The 19,230-nt window shown below is 36.1% G+C and overlaps 1 protein-coding gene across 1 annotated transcript in view; it reads left to right on the top strand.

Annotated features, from left to right (window-relative positions):
• The window catches only part of TINAG (tubulointerstitial nephritis antigen), a 94,620-nt gene that overhangs the window by 35,153 nt on the left and 40,237 nt on the right, over positions 1-19,230 (top strand). The window contains exons 6-8 of the mRNA XM_027126889.1: positions 2,154-2,304; positions 4,593-4,773; positions 6,276-6,321. Coding sequence (XP_026982690.1) covers positions 2,154-2,304; positions 4,593-4,773; positions 6,276-6,321 — 378 coding nt within the window. The remainder of the gene's footprint in view (positions 1-2,153; positions 2,305-4,592; positions 4,774-6,275; positions 6,322-19,230) is intronic.

Raw genomic sequence — 19,230 nt, 5'->3', positions numbered from 1 at the left:
AAGAGAATATTCTAGGGTCTCTTAAAGACCTAGAAAATTGTCAGGAGGTTGTAGTTAAAATAAGAAAAGTCTTTCAAAGAAGCTAAAAACTATAAAATGGGATAAATACAATTTTAAAATATACACACATATAAAAATATTGTTATGCAGCCAAATAAAATTCAAGCAAGATGTCAGAAGTTAATAGGTGAAGGAGTTTGAAATGGTGAGGGCAATACATACTGCAGAGCAAACTTGGAGACAGAATAAAATAAGCAGGGAAAATAATAGTGTGGGTCTCAGAGGTAAAGCCCAATGAAAGTTTTCAGAGAGAGAGTGGAAAGCAATTTGTTGAACTGAGTCATTCTTAAATCTTCTGACCTTTTCCAAGTATTTCAAGTGAATTTGGATTAAACCTTCATGAGATTCAGAAATGTCTGTAAAAAAGCAATGTATTGAAGATCATCACAATTTAAACCCTCATCCTTTAGTTGAAATCTACAGATTCATGGGGCTGGAGGGGATGTTAGAGGTCCCCTTTTTCAAGCCTTTGGTTTTGTAAAAGAGGCACAAAGAGGGGAAGTGACCTGACCAAAGTGAAAGGCGAGAAGTCTCGGAAGTGATTCCAGAAGCCAGGCTTCTGACTCCTTCGGTATTATTTGTGAAAGTCTTTTCTGAACCAAGAATAGTTACACTAACATTTAAAAAATATACTTGATTCTGAATGCTTGTACTGAAAGTTGAAGCATCAAAGAATTTCTATTTTCTTTTATGAAACAGGGAATTATTTTCTTGAGACTAAAAGAGATGGTGGTATAATGGCATTTGCTCTTATGAAATGTACCTAGCACAAAATAGATGGGAATTGAGAAGGAAGTAGGAGGATATAGATTCAACACACACTGAGTGTCTAAAATGTGCCAGCAATTACACTACAGAATTGTACATATGCTGTAGTTACATAAAAAACATGTATATGCAGAAATACATATGTAAAGGAATTATTTTAAAATGAATTATTTTAGAATAATTCTAAACTAGCATCTTGAGGGGTTTCAGTACACAGATAATTTTGATGAATGAAAACAATAACTTCTGAGAAAAGTGCATAGATAGAAGGAAGGTTATGACTTTGTTGCCTTTCATCAAAAGTAAGAGATTAAGAACAAGACTATATCAGGTCTCCAACAACAACAAAAAATCTGTACCAGAATATCACTGACTCCAATTTTCTTGTGATCTCAACACACATATTATCATGGTAGCATGATCAAAATGCTGACGTAGTAGTTTTCTGCCACTGGTTGATTCATTTCCCTAGTCTATTATTCTATGAGGACAGTATGATGACTCTTTTGGTTTTTGTTCATTGTTGCAATTTCTACTGCTTAGTCCTGTGCCTGTCACCTAGTAGGTGGTCAACAACTGTGTGTTGGGGAAAGGAACAAACTGATTAACAACAACCATGCTAGGGAATTATTTAAACAAATAGAGGGTTCAATCACAAAAGGTATATATATATATACACACATATATATATATATAACAAGGTGAATTCCACGTCTACTAAGATAAGATTAGGATCATAATGTTCAAGAAAATTGTAAGCATAAAAATGTGCTATGTAGCTTTTTGATAGTTTATAATGTAGATTCATGTTAGTCTCGATTAGTTTAAAAACCAAAGATTTAATTTATTCCAATACATCAGATTAACATGGATGAATTTCCAATTAATATTTCTATGATCAGTTTTTCTGATTTCCTGAGTTTAGTTACATTCACTTCAAAAATATATTTTAAGCCATGATTATATGTTTTAGGTACAGGAGATATAAATGTAAGATATGGCTCTTGCCCTCAAGGAGTTTCACTTGGCAAATTTCTTAATGAAAAATTCAGAAGTATATAGAACATGAAAGGAACAAGGAACTAGAGAAGTCTGTGAAGTTGGTAAGACAATGAAGCAATGCCAAAACTGGACAAAAACTGTAACTGAAATGATGACACAGTTGAATTTGTTGGAATACAGAGATATATTCATCACATTTAGCCTTGATTTTTAGTTACGTTAAGTTTCCAAGACTAGCTTAAGATTCAAACAAAAAGCGCTATGTAAATTCTTGGCAATACCATGTGTCACTTGACTATTAATCAATATTCTCTTTGAAACAGGTGTAGCAGCTGACCGCATAGCGATTCAGTCCAAAGGTCGATACACAGCCAACCTATCCCCTCAGAATTTGATCTCTTGCTGTGGCAAGAACCACCATGGATGCAACAGTGGAAGCATCGATAGGGCTTGGTGGTACCTGAGAAAACGTGGGTAAATAGCTGCCCAACACACGTCTCTAGGATTCTTAAGAGTGTGGCTTAGGTTAGAATAAGAAAACATATATATTAAGAGTTTCCCAAAAAATTTACAAATATATATGCTGTATCTATATAAACACATGGATTATATTTAAGTATATACTATATTTGGTATCTATTGAGATTATAAGCTATTGGAAACAACTGTTTGAAGAATGTATATATTTCTAGCTAAATTAATGAAGAGTCAAGTAAGCATTGTCTTCTTGTGGCTCTGACCCAAATGGTTCTACTGAGTTGCCACGGAAGGAGAAGAGTAGTTGACATTGCTGATACCTCTCTTGAGAACTTTAGTTCCCCAAGTAGATGAATAAATAATCCCAGGTAAAAATTAGGTTAAGAATCAGAGGAATAACATAAAAACGTCCTGTATAGTTGCCACAACTCATGAACATCATTGTCACTATCCATCCTATCTGATGAGAAGAGGCAGGTTGCATTTCTTTATGCTCATGTAGTCTGATACTCACACAGCATCCTCTGTCACCTATAAGAACTAATCTACTTAAAAGCTGAGATATCTGTCTAAGGAAACTGCAGCTGATAACTAGTAGTAGATGTATGTGCTGCCCCTGTGTTCTTTCCTCCTCCACTGAGTGATCTGGGTCTGCTACAGAGAAGTTAGGTGCTATGAGAGAGTGGGTGTTAGGAATTTTATATAAAGTCCTTTAAAATGTTTTTCTTATGTTTTGCCTAATAAGATGGTGCTTAGAATGGACAACTTGGGCTAATACCTTCCTGGTGTAGTAGTGCTTGGTTGGCCTCTGTTTTGTACTATAATAAAAATTAAAGCCTTTTAGGAGTTTAAAAATATAACATGAGAGTCAGTGAAATCTTATTGTATTAGTCTGGTCAGGTTAACATAACAAAATGTCATAGACTGTGTGGCCTGAACAACAGGCACTTGTTTCCCACAGTTCTGGAGACTGAGAAACCCAAGACTGGGGTGTTAGTCAGTTCAGTTCCTGGTGAGAACACTCCTCCTGGCTTGTCTTCTCGTCATGTCCTCATCTGGCAGAGGGAGAGCGCTAGTGTCTTTTCCTGTTATAAGGGCACTGATCCCAGCATGAGGGCCCCACCCTTATGACTTCATTTAAAGCTAATTTTCTCCCAAAGACCCCCATCTCCTGATACCATCACATGGCAGTTAGGGTTTCAACATATGAATTTGGGCTGACACACTTCAATCCATAGTCCTCATTGTCCCCAAGTTGAGACCTTTTTAGGAAATGGCTTTGTTTTCATCATGCTCCTTTGCTCAGATTCTCTTACTTTTTTGAACACTATTGAATTTTCTTGAGGCAATTCTACCAGATAATTCCATGGCCAGCTCAACATTGACTATCCATAAAATCAATTCCATTGTTTTATTTTCCTTACTACCTGCTTCTATATTCAATAAATTATGTTAGATTTGGATCCAAATAATTTGTACTTTTCAATGTTCAATTTCAAAATAAGAAATCAAAATTATTTTATTGTTTGTATAATGTATATATCTGATAACTTTCTACCTTATTAACTTTAATACTATGTTAGTATATACAATTCCTTCTAAAGTATCATGAACTACAGACACATAATAATTGAAGTCTTATGAGAAGGTATCTATAACTTAATAAAAATGTAAAAAAAAACCCTTAATTCTAAAACTTACATAATTTATCAGAATATTACATCTGAGTATGATAAAGTTCATTCTCTTTCACATTAAATTTGGCTCTTCTACATTATCATTATAGATGCAGACTTAAGGAGTCCTTCCCCTATTAATATTACCACAGATTTAATTGATGAACAGTTTTCATCTTCGGAAAATTCTATTCAGTAGATAAATTTATTTATTATAATGGATTTGAGCAAGATTTTAAAGTATTAAAAAAATGATATAAATGAACTTATTTATAAAACAGAAATAGACTCACAGATTTAGAGAAGGAATTTATGGTTACCGGGGGAAAGGGGTACAGGGGAGGGATAGATTGGGAGTTTGGGATTGACATGTACACACTGCTATATTTAAAATAAAATGCCTTTCCATGAAAAAAAAATTATAATGAAGAAATAGGAATGGGGTGGGGAACAGTTAATATGATTGAACGACTATGTTCAATGTCATTAAACTTGCATGTACATAGCCAGAATAATTTACAAATGTTTTATTCAGTAAAATTGCATATAGATAGGTAACTATGGCATTTTCCTAAGTATTACTTTGACATCTTTGCTTATTCCTCATAGACTGGTATCCCATGCATGCTATCCACTTTTCAAGGATCAAAATGCTACCAATAATGGCTGTGCCATGACAAGTAGGTCTGATGGGCGGGGAAAGCGACATGCCACCAAGCCCTGTCCCAACAGCATCGAGAAATCCAATAGGATCTACCAATGTTCTCCTCCGTACAGGGTCTCTTCCAATGTAAGTCTGAATCGCAAGAATTAGAAAGAGTTAACTTTCTCAAAAATATATACTACTGTTATTAAAACTATTTAAAAACTAGTATATTCTAAAATAATGCTATGCTTTCAGGTATAATTTTTGATATTCTTAAGATGTCTATTAAAGACCTCCAATTTGGGTATAATTTTTGATCTTTGTAGTATTAGCAGTCCAAATGATTGCCTTAAATTCAAAAATGCCCATGGAAATAAAGTTTTATAATTTTATGTATATATATGTATATATATATATATACATATATATATATATATAAATACTTGACAGATAAAAGCTACAGCAAAACCTTTTTCACTGACTTTTTTGTGATAGTAGCTCATTTTATCAATCCTTTGCCTTACTCCACAGAATAATTGAAACAGACACAGTCATAATGGAAAAAAGATTCTCTTGGATTCCAGTTTGTCATGTTAAAAGCCTAGGAAAATTGTACTCCACTGTATCAGTGTCAGCAAGACATTCTCATTTTCAGAATAGTTGAAACTTCAATCGCTTCCAGATACCTATAGAATACAGTTTGACATTTTTACCATGACATACAGGGCTTCATGATTTGGTTCTGACCTACTGCTTTCACAGATTAATTTCCCACCAGGTTCTAACCCACCCCCCACCTGCCCATAATGCTCCTGGTAAGTTGACCTGCTGTCTGCTCCCCAGGTGCACCATGACCATGCTTCTCTACTTAGCCAGGTGATGATTCCTCTCACCCAAATGGTTATCCCACCTACTTCCATGTCAAGGAAGTAGGTCAAAATTTCATCTTCTTTGAGAAGTTTTTTCTTGACTCCTAGGCAGAACCAATGTCCCTTTCTTGTTTGCATCCATGGCACTTTGTGCTTGTCTCTGTAATAAAACTTAGTATCTCATAATGCAATTAGTTTTGTTAGTGCCTGTCTATTCCACCAAAATGCAAATGTCTTCAGGACAGAGGCAAGGTCAATATTTTTTTCTGTCCTAGTTTCTTGTCTTTACTCTGATCAATGTGCTCACATTTATATGAATAAATGAATGAATGACCTGCCTCTTTCCTAAGGGTTGCATTACACAGGGGACAACAGAGAAATATTTGTATGCTAAAATTGAGGAACCTCACTATCTTCTGGGATCACTTTTGTGATCCTAAGAATGGAGATGACACTAATCTCTACTGATAAACAGAGCTTTAACTGAATTAGTTTTCCTTTGTGACCATAAACATCTTTGTATTTTTCTTCATTCCAAAATTATTGTTAGTGGTAAGAGTCATTGAAACGTGTGTGTGTCTTGTCTTTAGCAACTTCATCAATGTGGCAGTTCACATGTATTTCAAAAGATGATTAAGAGTAAATTGCAAGTGGTCAAGGCACACTGGGTTGCATAATTCCTAAACTGATTGTACAGTACCTAACATTACACACCAAACAATAGGTTTAGTGTGCTCTGATAACAGAAATGATGCTCACTGATTTTTTTCCTTCCAGGAAACTGAGATAATGAAAGAAATCATGCAAAATGGACCAGTTCAAGGTAAGCTTGGTTGAAATATGGTTGTGTCTTATTTATTCCTTTAATAAACAACATTACATTTTAGCTCCTGTATAAAAAGCTTAATAAATGATAGAAATTTTTTACTTTTAGATTACTCTTAAGGATTCAGTGGTTGTAAGACCAAAGTAATTATAGGAGATACACTCACCTAATAACCTAATTAGCTGACCTTTTATTTGAAGAAGATAAACTCATTCATACATTGAATTCTTAAACGAATGTTAATGACACATTGGATGAAAGTCTGCTAAGTGTATCCAAAGTGATCGTGGATCCAAAAGACATTCGAACAGGAAATACTAACTGATAGAGTTCATTTAATTGTTTACTTATATTTAGGACTCATACATAATGTTAGAAATTTTCTCACTTTGGTTTAAATGGATTAGGTAATGGATTGAAAAAAAAATCAAGGTTTAGCAGTAGAAACAAAGTGGACACTTTAATTTTTTTATAAACTCAAAAGAAATCGAATAGGCCAGTATAATTTTTGTGTTTTATAACATGCATTCCATTTTGATCAATTTTGTAAATGTGTTATGTATGGTAAACTAACAGTAAGTAAGGAAATAATATACTGACTTTCTGTCTATTGATTTTGATATGAAGATATTATTTCTGATACATAGTTCCTCTGCTTACCTATTTGATTTGATTTTGCACCAATGGCATGAATAAAAATAGGTTCACAGTGTATATTTTCTATGCTAAACACTGCATTGAAATTCTTGGAAAAACAAAACCAGTGAGGCCTAAAATAGAAATTCAGGGTGTGAATACTGAAAGGCCCATAATATAGTATCAATGCAGTGGAATTGATAAATAAATTAAAGAACTTGGTTAAACATAACAAAATTAAATTGAAAACATCTGATATATACCCAAGGAGCTATTGGCCAAAATGTATTTTTGTTTTTCTGAATGCTGGCCTAATTAGTACTGGTTCAACATTTGCAGGAACCACAGATTTTAAAACTGTGATGGAAGGATTTTTATTGATCTTTATCATCACTTAACATTTATTGGAAAACCAAAACTTACTCTAATCATGCCCTGAATTTAACTTTTAAAATCCTGAAACAATACACAAAAACTGAAACAAATAAAGAGAAATTTTTTTCCTCCTTACAGTTGTGTAATTTTTGAAGGCTGGTAAAATAACAGGGGAATTCATATGTAATTTAAATATATGCTTTGTTAAGTGGAGTTTATGTGACAAATTTGAAGGAACACAGGCATTTGAAGTCAAGGCTGAATTTGAAATTCCAGTTTTGACATTTGCAACTTAAATGACTTTGGTCAAGTTATTTAAACCTCTCTGAATCTACAATAGTTATATTACTGTTTCAAGTTTCTCTCTCTCTCTTTCTTTTAATCAGTCAAAAGAAACTTGCATCATAATGATTTAAAATTGAGAACACCTTAGGTTTATTGTATGGTCAAATATATAAGTGGTCATGAATTTTACATAATGAATCAAAAATAAAGAAATAAAATTTGTAAATAATAATGTTGAAATTCAGATTATTCAACATGTATGTAACAAATGTTTGCTGAGAACGTTCCTCCTGCCAGCCTGAACCAGGATCATGAGATAGAGCTCACCGTCCTACCCTCAGGTGTGTCATAATTCTGTGTAATAAGTTTGCTGCTATTCTCCAGAAGTATAATTGCACTACAGTAGTTTATGTACTTATATGTTGATCAAGTTCATCAAGTCTATTTTGGTGTCAGAAACTCAAGGAAGGATCCGTCTTCAAGTTAATTGTCATGGTGCCTCACTCATGTTTCTTTTGTTTACAGTGGTATTTTTCCACATTGAAGAGTATATTTTATTCACAGTGCTTAGAATTGAGAAAAGCTAATGGAGTCAATGATTCTATGGAAGAGAAAACCAATAGCAATATTTCACACTTTTATAAATGCTGGTTGCCTCATCTTGCTGTCAATGCAACATGGTTGTCTACATATTGTTGCCTGGGCTAATGTACAGGACTTTCTCCTGCTTGGTACAAAAGAATGTAAAAGGCAATAGAATTCTGAATAAATAATACCATGTGCATTCTTCTGAAATCTATAGAATTAAAAATAAGTTTATGTACTGGAAAGAGAACAAAAGAAAAGATCTGCATAGCGTACAGTTATATAAATTCTTGAAATCCTATGGAAAGGTGTTTTAAAGTAAATAAAGAAGATTTAACCTCTTTTGAGAATATTTAGACAGCAACAGAAAAGGCATGAAACATTAATAAATGAAATAAAAAGTGGAATCAAAAGTAATATTTGACTTTGGAAGAGAAGCTTCATTTTAGTATCTATCAAAATTTTTCTTATTTTATTCAAAATGTACATCAAACTAAGACAAGCATTGTGCACAGTTGTCAAGGTATACTTAACTAGCCCAACTAAAAATATTTTCAATTCAAGTCTTCAAAAGGAGAAGTTTAAAGTGTTCACCCTGAATTGCCCAAGCCCTTCAATAAAACAGCACACAATACAGAAAAGAAATAATCTAGGTGAGGGAAGGAAGGAGAGTTTTATGAAGTATAAGCTCTTTCTTTCTAAACAATACACTATTGGCTTAGTTCTTCAGAGCTGCCGGGATGCAATCTTGTCAGAGTATTCTTTGGCCAAGGGTTTGCTTTTTATTCAAACTCACCAAGGAAAGTTTTGTATTGACTTCCAAGGATGAAGGACAATTATTTTACACCCTGTTTGCTAGGTTCACACTTTGCTGCTACTTAATTGGAATTTAAAGAGACTTGTGGAGAAGCCCAAGAAGCCCAAGAAATAGTGATCATCAGTCAAGAGTAGTGGGCTTCTTGCAAGGTCTCAGTTCCTGGTAATTGTGCTTCTGTCAATTAAAAATAGATGGCGGGTGGTTCAAGATGGCAGAGTAGAAGGACATGCTCTCACTCCCTCTTGCGAGAACACCAGAATCACAACTAACTGCTGAACAATCATCAACAGGAAGACACTGGAACTCACCAAAAAAGATACCCCACATCCAAAGACAAAGAAAAAGACAAAATGAGATGGTAGGAGGGGCGCAATCACAATAAAAGCAAATCCCATAACTGCTGGGTGGGTGACTCACAAAGTGGAGAACACTTATACTACAGAAGTGCACCCACTGGAGTGAAGGTTCTGAGCCCCATGTCAAGCTTCCCAACCTGGGGTTCCAGAAATGAGAGGAGGAATTCCTAGAGAATCAGACTTTGAGGGCTAGTGGGATTTGACTGCAGGTCTTCGACAAGACCTGGGGGAAACAGAGACTCTACTCTTGGAGGACACACATAAAGTAGTGTGTGCATTGGAACCCAGGGAAAGGAGCAGTGACCCCAGGGGAGACTGAACCAGAACTACCTGCTAGTGTTGGAGGGTCTCCTGCAGAGGTGGGGGTGGCTCTGTCTCACCGTGAGTGCAAGGACAATGGCAGCAGAAGTCTTGGAAGTACTCCTTGGCATAAGCCCTCACAGAGTCTGCCATTAACCCCACAAAAGAGCCAGGGTAGGCTCCAGTATTGGGTTGCCTCGAGCCAAACAAACAACAGGGAGGGAAACCAGCCCCACCCATGAGCAGTCAAGTGGATTAAGGTTTTACTAAGCTCTGCCCAACAGAGAAACAGCCAGCTCTACCCACCACCAGTCCTTCCTATCAGGAAACATACACAAGACTCTTAGATAGCCTCATCCAACAGAGGGCAGACAGCAGAAGCAAGAAGAACTACAATCCTGCAGCCTGTGGAGCAAAAACCACATTCAAAGAAAGATAGACAAGATGTAAAGGCAGAGGGCTATGTACCAGATGAAGGAACAAGATAAAACCCCATAAAAACAACTAAATGAAGTGGAGATAAGCAATCTTCCAGAAAAAGAATTCTGAATAATGATAGTGAAGATGATCCAGGACCTCAGAAAAAGAATGGAGGCAAAGATGGAGAAGATGCAAGAAATGTTAAACAAAGATCTAGAAAAATAAAGAGCAAACAAACAGAAATGAACAATACAATAACTGAAATGAAAAATACACTAGAAAGAATCAATAGAAGAATAACTGAGGCAGAAGAATGGATAAGTGACCTGGAAGACAGAATGGTGGAATTCACTGCTGTGGAACAAAATAAAGAAAAAAGAATGAAAAGAAATGAAGACAGACTAAGAGACCTCTGGGACAACATTAAACGCAACAACATTAGCATTATAAGGGTCCCAGAAAGAGAATAGAGAGAGAAAGCTCCCAAGAAAATATTTGAAGAGATTATAGTTTAAAATTTCCCTAACATGGGAAAGAAAAGAGCCATCCAAGTCTGGGAAGTGCAGAGAGTCCCATACAGGATAAACTCAAGGAGAAACACGCCAAGACACATAATAATCAAATTGGCAAAACTTAAAGACAAAGAAAAATTATTGAAAGCAGGAAGGGAAAAACGACAAATAACATACAAGGGAATTCCCATACGGTTAGCAGCTGATTTCTCTGCAGAAACTCTTCAAGTCAGAAGGGAGTGGCATGACATACGTAAAGTGATGAAAGGGAAGAACTTACAAACACGATTACTCTACCTGGCAAGGATCTCATTCAGATTCAGTGGAGAAATCAAAAACTTTACAGACAAGAAAAGCTAAGACAATTCAGCACCATCAAACCAGCTCTACAACAAATGCTAAAGGAACTTCTCTAAGTGGGAAACACAACAGAAGAAAAGGACCTACAAAAACAAACCGAAAACAATTAAGAAAATGGTAATAGGAACATACATATTGATAATTACCTTAAACGTGAAAGGGTTAAATGCTCCATCCAAAAGACACAAGCTTGCTGAATGGATACAAAAACAAGACCCATATATATGCTATCTACAAGAGACCCACTTCAGACTTAGGGACACATACAGACTGAAAGTGAGGGGATGGAAAAATATATTCCCTGCAAATGGAAGTCAAAAGAAAGCTGTAGTAAAAATACTCAGATAAAATAGACTTTAAAATAAAGAATATTACAAGGGACAAGGAAGGACACTACATAATGATCAAGGGATCAATCCAAGAAGAAGATATAAAAATTATAAATATATATGCACGCAACATAGGAGCACCTCAATAAATAAGGCAACTGCTAACAGATATAAAAGAGGAAATTGACAGTAACACAATAACAGTTGGGGGCTTTAACACCTCACTTACACCAATGGACAGATCATCCAAATGGAAAATTCATAAGGAAACACAAGTTTTAAATGACACAATAAACCAGGTGGATTTAATTCATATTTATAGGACATTCAATCCAAAAACAGCAGGTTACACTTTCTTCTCAAATACGTACGGAACATTCTCCAGGATAGACCACATCTTGGGTCATAAATCAAGCCTTAGTAAATTTAAGAAAATTGAAATCATATCAAGCATCTTTTATGACCACAATGCTATGAGATTAGAAATCAATGACAGGGAAAAAAATGTAAAAAACACAAACACATGGAGGCTAAACAATACGTTACTAAATAACCAAAAGATCACTGAAGAAATCAAAGAGGAAATTGAAAAATACCTAGACACAAATGACAATGGAAACACGATGATCCAAAACATTAGGGATGCAGCAAAAGCAGTTCTAAAAGGGAAGTTATAGCTATACAAGCCTGTCTCAAGAAACAAGAAAAATCTCAAATAAACAATCTAACGTTACACCCAAAGGAACTAGAGAAAGAAGAATAAACAAAGTGCAAAGTTAGCAGAAGGAAAGAAATCATAAAGATCAGAGCAGAAATAAATGAAATAGAAACAAAGAAAACAAAAACAAAAATCAATAAAACTAAAAGCTTGTTCTTTGACAAGATAAACAAAATTGATAAACCTTTAGCCAGACTCACCAAGAAAAAGAGAGAGAGGATTCAAATCAATAAAACTGGAAATGAAAAAGGAGAAGTTACAACAGACACTGCAGAAATACAGAGCATTTTAAGAGACTACTACAAGCAACTCTACGCCAATAAAATGGACAACCAGGAAGAAATGGACAAATTCTAGAAAGGTATAACCTTCCAAGACTGAACCAGGAAGAAATAGAAAGTATGAACAGATCAATCACAAGTAATGAAATTGAAACTATGATTAAAAATCTTCCAACCAACAAAAGTCCAGGACCAGATGGCTGCAAAGGTGAATTCTGTCAAACACTTAGAGAAGAGCTAACACCCATCCTCCTCAAGCTCTTCCAAAAAATTCCAGAGGAAGGAACACTCTCAAACTTATTCTATGAGGCCGCTATCACCCTGATACCAAAACCAGACAAAGATACTATAAAAAAAGAAAATTACAGACTAATGTCACTTATGAATATAGATGCATAAATCCTCAACAAAATACTTGCAAACAGAATCCAACCACAAATTAAAAGGATCATACACCATGGTCAAGTGGGATTTATCCCAGGGATGCAAGGATTCTTCAATATACGCAAATCAATCAATGTGATATGCATATTAACCAACTGAAGAATAAAAACCATATAATCATCTCAGTAGATGCATAAAAAGCTTTTGACAAAGTTCAGCAACATTTATGATAAAAACTCTCTAGAAAGTGGGCATAGAGGAAACCTACCTCAACATAATAAAAGCCATATATGGCAAACCCACAGCGAGCATCATACTCGATGGTGAAAAATTGAAAGCATTTCCTCTAAGATTAGGAACAAGACAAGGATGTCTACTCTCACCACTATTATTCAACATAGTTTTGGAAGTCCTAGCCATGGCAATCAGAGAAGAAAAAGAAATGAAAGGAATACAAATTGGAAAAGAAGAAGTAAAGTGTCACTGTTTGCAGATGACATGGTAGTATACATAGAGAATCCTAAAGATGCCACAGAAAACTACTAGAGCTAATCAATGAATTTGGTAGTTGCAGGATACAAAATTAATGCACAGAAATCTCTTGCATTCCTATATACTAATGATGAAAAATGTGAAAGAGAAATTAAGGAAACACTCCCATTTACCATTGCAACAAAAGAATAAAATACGTAGGAATAAACCACCTAGGGAGACAAAATACCTGTATGCAGAAAACTATAAGACACTGCCTAAAGAATTTAAAGTTGATACCAGCAGATGGAGAGATATACGATATTCGTGGTTTGGAAGAATGAATATTGTGAAAATGACTATACTACTCAAAGCAATCTACAGATTCAATGCAATCCCTATCAAATTACCAAAGGCATTTTTTACAGAACTTGAACAGAAAATTTAAAATTTGTATGGAGAAAAAAAGACCCCAAATAGCCAATGCAGTCTTGAGGGAAAAAAAGCAGAGCTAAAGGAATCAGACTCCCTGACTTCAGACTATAGTACAAAGCTACATTAATCAAGACAATATGGTACTGGCACAAAAACAGAATATAGATCAATGGAACAGGATTGAAAGCCCAGAGATAAACCCATGTACCAAAGTCAACTAATCTATTACAAAGGAGGCAAGGACATACAATGGAGAAAAGACAGTGTCTTCAATAAGTGGTGCTGGGAAAACTGGACAGCTAGATGTAAAAGAATGAAGTTAGAATACTCCTTAACACCATACACAAAAATAAACTTGAAATGGATTAAAGCCCTAAATGTAAGGCCAGACACTATAAAACTCTTAGAGGAAAGCATAGGAAGAACACTCTTTGACATAAATCACAGCAAGATATTTTTTGATCCACCTCCCAGAGTAATGGAAATAAAACCAAAAATAAACAAATGAGACCTAATGAAACTTAAAAGCTTTTGCACAGCAAAGGAAAACATAAACAAGACCAAAAGACAACCCTCAGAATGGGCGATAATATTTGCAAACGAATCAATGGACAAAGGATTAATATCCAAAATATATAAACAGCACATGCAGCTCAATATTAAAAAACAAACAACCTAATCCAAAAATGGGCAGAAGACCTAAATAGACATTTTCTCCAAAGAAGACATACAGATGGCCAAGAAGCACATGAAAAGCTGCTCAACATCACTAATTATTAGAGAAATGCAAATCAAAATTACAATGAGGTATCACCTCACACCGGTTAGAAAAGGCATCATCGGAAAACCTACAAACAACAAATGCTGGAGAGGGTGTGGAGCAAAGGGAACCCTCTTGCACTGTTGGTGGGAATGTAAATTGATACATCCACTATGGAGAACAGTATGGAGGTTCCTTAAAAAACTAAAATAGAATTACCATATGACCCAGCACCCAGAGAAAACTATAGTTCAAAAAGACACATACACCCCAATGTTCATTGCAGCACTATTTACAATAGCCAGGTCATGAAAGCAACCTAAATGCCCATTGACAGATGAATGGATAAAGAAGATGTTGTAAATATATAGAATGGAATATTACTCAGCCATAAAAAGGAACGAAATTTGGTCATTTGTTGAGACGTGGATGGATCTAGAGACTGTCATACAGAGTGAAGTAAGTTAGAAAGAGAAAAACAAATATCGTATATTAACGCATATATGTGGAACTTAGAAAAATTGTACAGATGAACTGGTTTGCAGGGCAGAAATTGAGACACAGATGTAGAGAACAAATGTATGGACACCAAGGCAGAAAGTGGTGGAGGGTGGGGTGTGTGTGATGAATTGGGTGATTGGGATTGAGATGTATACACTGATGTGTATAAAATTGATGACTAATAAGAACCTGCTATATAAAAAAATAAATAAAAGAAAATTCAAAAATTAAAAATAAAATAAAATGTGTGCAAGAGGAAAAAAAAATGATGATGAGGTGAAGAGTCAAGGTGGTGGTGTGGGAAGATGCAGAGTTAGTGTCTCCTCACAACTAGTGTCTCATCACAACTAGTCTGCCGGTCACGGTCAGGGACTCTGACCCCCAGGGAGATGGGAGGAATTCCAAAATGAACCGGTAGGACATAGGGGGGACCGTAGGTGGAGGAGAAATAGAGGCCAGACAAGATCAGCCTCCCTGAGGCCAGGGAGATCAGGAGAAGCAGGTGGGATGGACTCTCTGGGAAGAGCGAGAGAGGAGCTGAGGGCGATCACCTGGTCCATTCGGGCAGTGAAGCCTGCTGAGTTCTGAAGCCGCTTCCCCCACCCCCATCCAAAGCCCCATCCAGGCCTCTTGGGTCCTGGGGGCTTAGGAGGGAGGCTGGGGAGATCCGGAGAGGCAGGTGAGAGAGGCCCTGCAGGAGAAGAAGAGGGCAATTGCCTGGCCCACTCAGGCATAGGGAGCCTGCTGAGCTCCCTGCCCAGTTCCTTGCCCTCAAAACCCCCCTTCCCTCACCCTCCCCCCACCAGCTGCATTGGTCCTGGGGGCATAGGAGGGAGGCTGGGGAGATCAGGACAGGCAGGCGGGAGGAGCCCTCCCAGACCACAGATCAGAGGTGCAGGAGAGGAGAGGAGGGCATTTGTCCTGCCCTCTCGAGCCCAGGAAGACTGCTAGCCCCCCAGGTCAGGTTCCCTCTCCCTGAGACTGGGCTGGGTAGCATGCCTGGGCCCCTTTTGTTCCTTGAACCTAAGCCCCACCCCCCACATCTCCCAGGGCCTTTTCCAGCCCTGTGGGTCTTGAGCATTGGCCCCGCCCAATACCCAAACCTCACCCTTGCTTAGGCCACACTCTCCACAGCCAAGGCCTTTATCCCCCCACCGGTTTTTGTTTTTCCATTCCCTCCTCCTCTTTTTTTTTTACTGTGGTACTGATGTAACTTCCAGTTATTGATTCATCTATATTTTTATTTTAAAGTTTTTCAAACATATCTATTGTTTCCGATTGTAATTTTATTTTTTACTTTGTTATTTCTCTTGCTCTTTTTTTTTTTTTTTTTTTTTGCCACACCACACAGCTTGCAGGATCTTGATTTATGACTGTGTGGTTGGGGAGAAGCTCCTGTGGTGGGAGCTCCGAGTCTGAACCACTGGACTAACAGAGAACCTCCAACTCCAGGGAATATTCATTGGAGAGAGGTCTCACAGAGTACCTCATCTCAGCACCAAGACCCAGCTCTACCCAACAGCCTAGAAACTCCAGTGCTGGAAGCTTCAGACCAAATAGCCAGTAAGACAGAAACACAATCACACTCATTAAAAAAAAAAAAAAAATTAGATGGCAAAAAAATATGTCACAGATGAAGGAGCAAGGTAAAAACCTATAAGACCAAGTAAATGAAGAGAAATAGGCAGTCTACCTGAAAAATAATTCAAAGTAATGATAATACAGACAATCCAGAATCTCAGAAATAGAATGGAAGCATGGATTGAGAAAATACAAGAAATGCTTAACAAAGATCTAGAAGAACTAAAGAACAAACAAACAGATGTGAACAACACAATAACTGAAATGAAAACTACAACAGAAGGAATCAATAACAGAATAATGGAGGCAGAAGAACAAATAAGTGAGCTGGAAGACAAAATGGTGGAAATAACTGCCAAGGAGCAGAATAAAGTAAAAAGAATGAAGACAAGCTCAGAGACCTCTGGGACAACACTAAATGCACTGACATTTGAATTATAGGGGTCCCAGAAGAAGAGAAAAAGAAAGAGTCTGAGAAAATATTTGAAGAGATTATACTGGAAAACTTCCTTAACATGGGAAAGGAAATAGTCACCCAAGTCCAGGAAGCACACAGAGTTACATAAAGGATAAACCCTAGGAAAAACACAGCAAGACACACATTAATCAAACTAGCAAAAATTAAATTCCAAGAAAAAATATTAAAAGTGGCAAGGGAAAAACAAAAATTAACGTACAAAGGAATCCCCATAAGGATAACAGCTGATTTTTCAGTGGAAACTCTGCAGGCCAGAAGGGAGTGGCAAGATATACTTAATGTGATGAAAGAGAAAAATCTACAACCAAGATTACTCTACCCAGCAAGGGTCTCCTTCAGATTCAATAGAGAAGTCAAAAGTTTTTCAGACAAACAAAAACTAAGAGAATTCAGCACCATCAAACCAGCTTTACAACAAATGATAAAGAAACTTCTCTAAGCAGGAAACACAAGAGAAGGAAAATACCCACAAAAACAAACCCCAAACAATTAAGAAAATTGTAATAGTAACATACATACTGATAATAACCTTAAATGTAAATGGATTAAATGCCCCAACCAAAAGACACAGACTGGCTGAAGGGATACAAAAACAAAACTCATATATATGCTGTCTACAAGAGACCCACTGCAGACCTAGGGACACATACAGACTGAAAGTGAAGGGATGGAAAAAGATATTCCATGCAAATGGAAATCAAAAGAAACCTGGAATAGCAACACTCATATCAGATAAAATAGACTTTAAAATAAAGACTGTTACAAGAGATAAGGAGGGACACTACATAATGATCAAAGGATCAATCCAAGAAGATATAACAACTATAAATATTTATGCACCCAACATAGGAGCACCCCAATACATAAGGCAAATGCTAACAACCATGAAAGAAGAAATCGACAGTAACACAATAATAGTAGGGGACATTAACACCCCACTTACACCAATGGACAGATCATCCAAACAGAAAATAAATAAGGAAACACAAGCTTTAAATGACACAATAGACCAGATAGAACTAATAGATATTTATAGAACATTCCACCCAAAAGTGTCAGAATACACTTTCTTCTCAAGTGCACGTGGAACATTCTCCAAGATGGATCACATCTTGGGTCAAAACTCAAGCCTCAGAAAATTTAAGAAAATTGAAATCATATCAAGCATCTTTTCTGACTACAACTTTATGAGATTGGAAATCAATTGCAGGAAAAAACTGTAAAAAAAGCAAATACCTGGAGGCTAAATAGTGCACTACTAAATAACCAAGAGATCGCTGAAGAAATCAAAGAAGAAATTTAAAAAATACATAGAAACAAATGACAATGAAAACATGATGACCCAAAACCTATGGGATGCAGCAAAAGCAGTTCTATGAGGGAAGTTTATAGCAATTCAATCTCACCTCAAGAAACAAGAAAAATCACAAATAAAAAATGTAACCCTACACTTAAAACAACTAGGGAGAGAAGAACAAAGAAAATCCAAAGTCAACAGAAGGGAAGAATAGAGATCAGAGCAAAAATAAATGAAATAGAAACAAAGAAAACAATAGCAAAGATCAATAAAACTAAAAGTGCGTTCTTTGAGAAGAAAAACAAAATTGATAGACCCTTAGCCAGACTCATTAAGAAAAAAAGGGAGAGGATACAAATCAATAAAATTAGAAATGAAAAATAGGAAATCACTACTGACACTGTAGAAATCAAAGGATTATAAGAGACTACTATAAAGAACTATATGCCAATAAAATAGACAACCATGGAGAAATGGACAAGTTCTTGGAAAGGTACAATTTTCCAAGACTGAACCAGGAAGAATTAGAAAATATAAACAGACCAATAAAAAGTAATGAAATTGAAACCATAATTAAAAATCTTCCAACAAACAAAAGTCCAGGACCAGATGGCTTCACAGGCAAATTCTATCAAACATTCAGAGAAGAGCTAACAGTGACACTTCTCAAACTCTTCCAAAAAATTGCAGAGGGAGAAACACTCCCAAATCCATTCAATGAAGACACCATCACCCTGACACCAAAACCAGAAGAAGATATCACAAAAAAGAAAATTATAGACCAATATCACTGATGAACATAGGTGCAAAAATCCTCAACAAAATACTAGCAAACAGAATCCAACAGCACATTAAAAGGATCATACACCATGATCAAGTGGAATTTATCCCAAGGATGCAAGGATTCTTCAATAGACACAAGTCAATCAATGTGATACACCACATTAACAAATTAAGGAATAAAAACCATATGATCATCTCAATAGATGCAGAAAATCTTTTGACAAAATTCAATACCATTTATG

The sequence above is a fragment of the Aethalodelphis obliquidens genome, unplaced genomic scaffold, assembly GCF_003676395.1.
Source record: "Aethalodelphis obliquidens isolate GAN/ISIS:26980383/991018 unplaced genomic scaffold, ASM367639v1 scaffold31, whole genome shotgun sequence".
NCBI lineage: Eukaryota > Metazoa > Chordata > Mammalia > Artiodactyla > Delphinidae > Aethalodelphis > Aethalodelphis obliquidens.
This window is presented reverse-complemented; position numbering and strand designations above follow the sequence as displayed.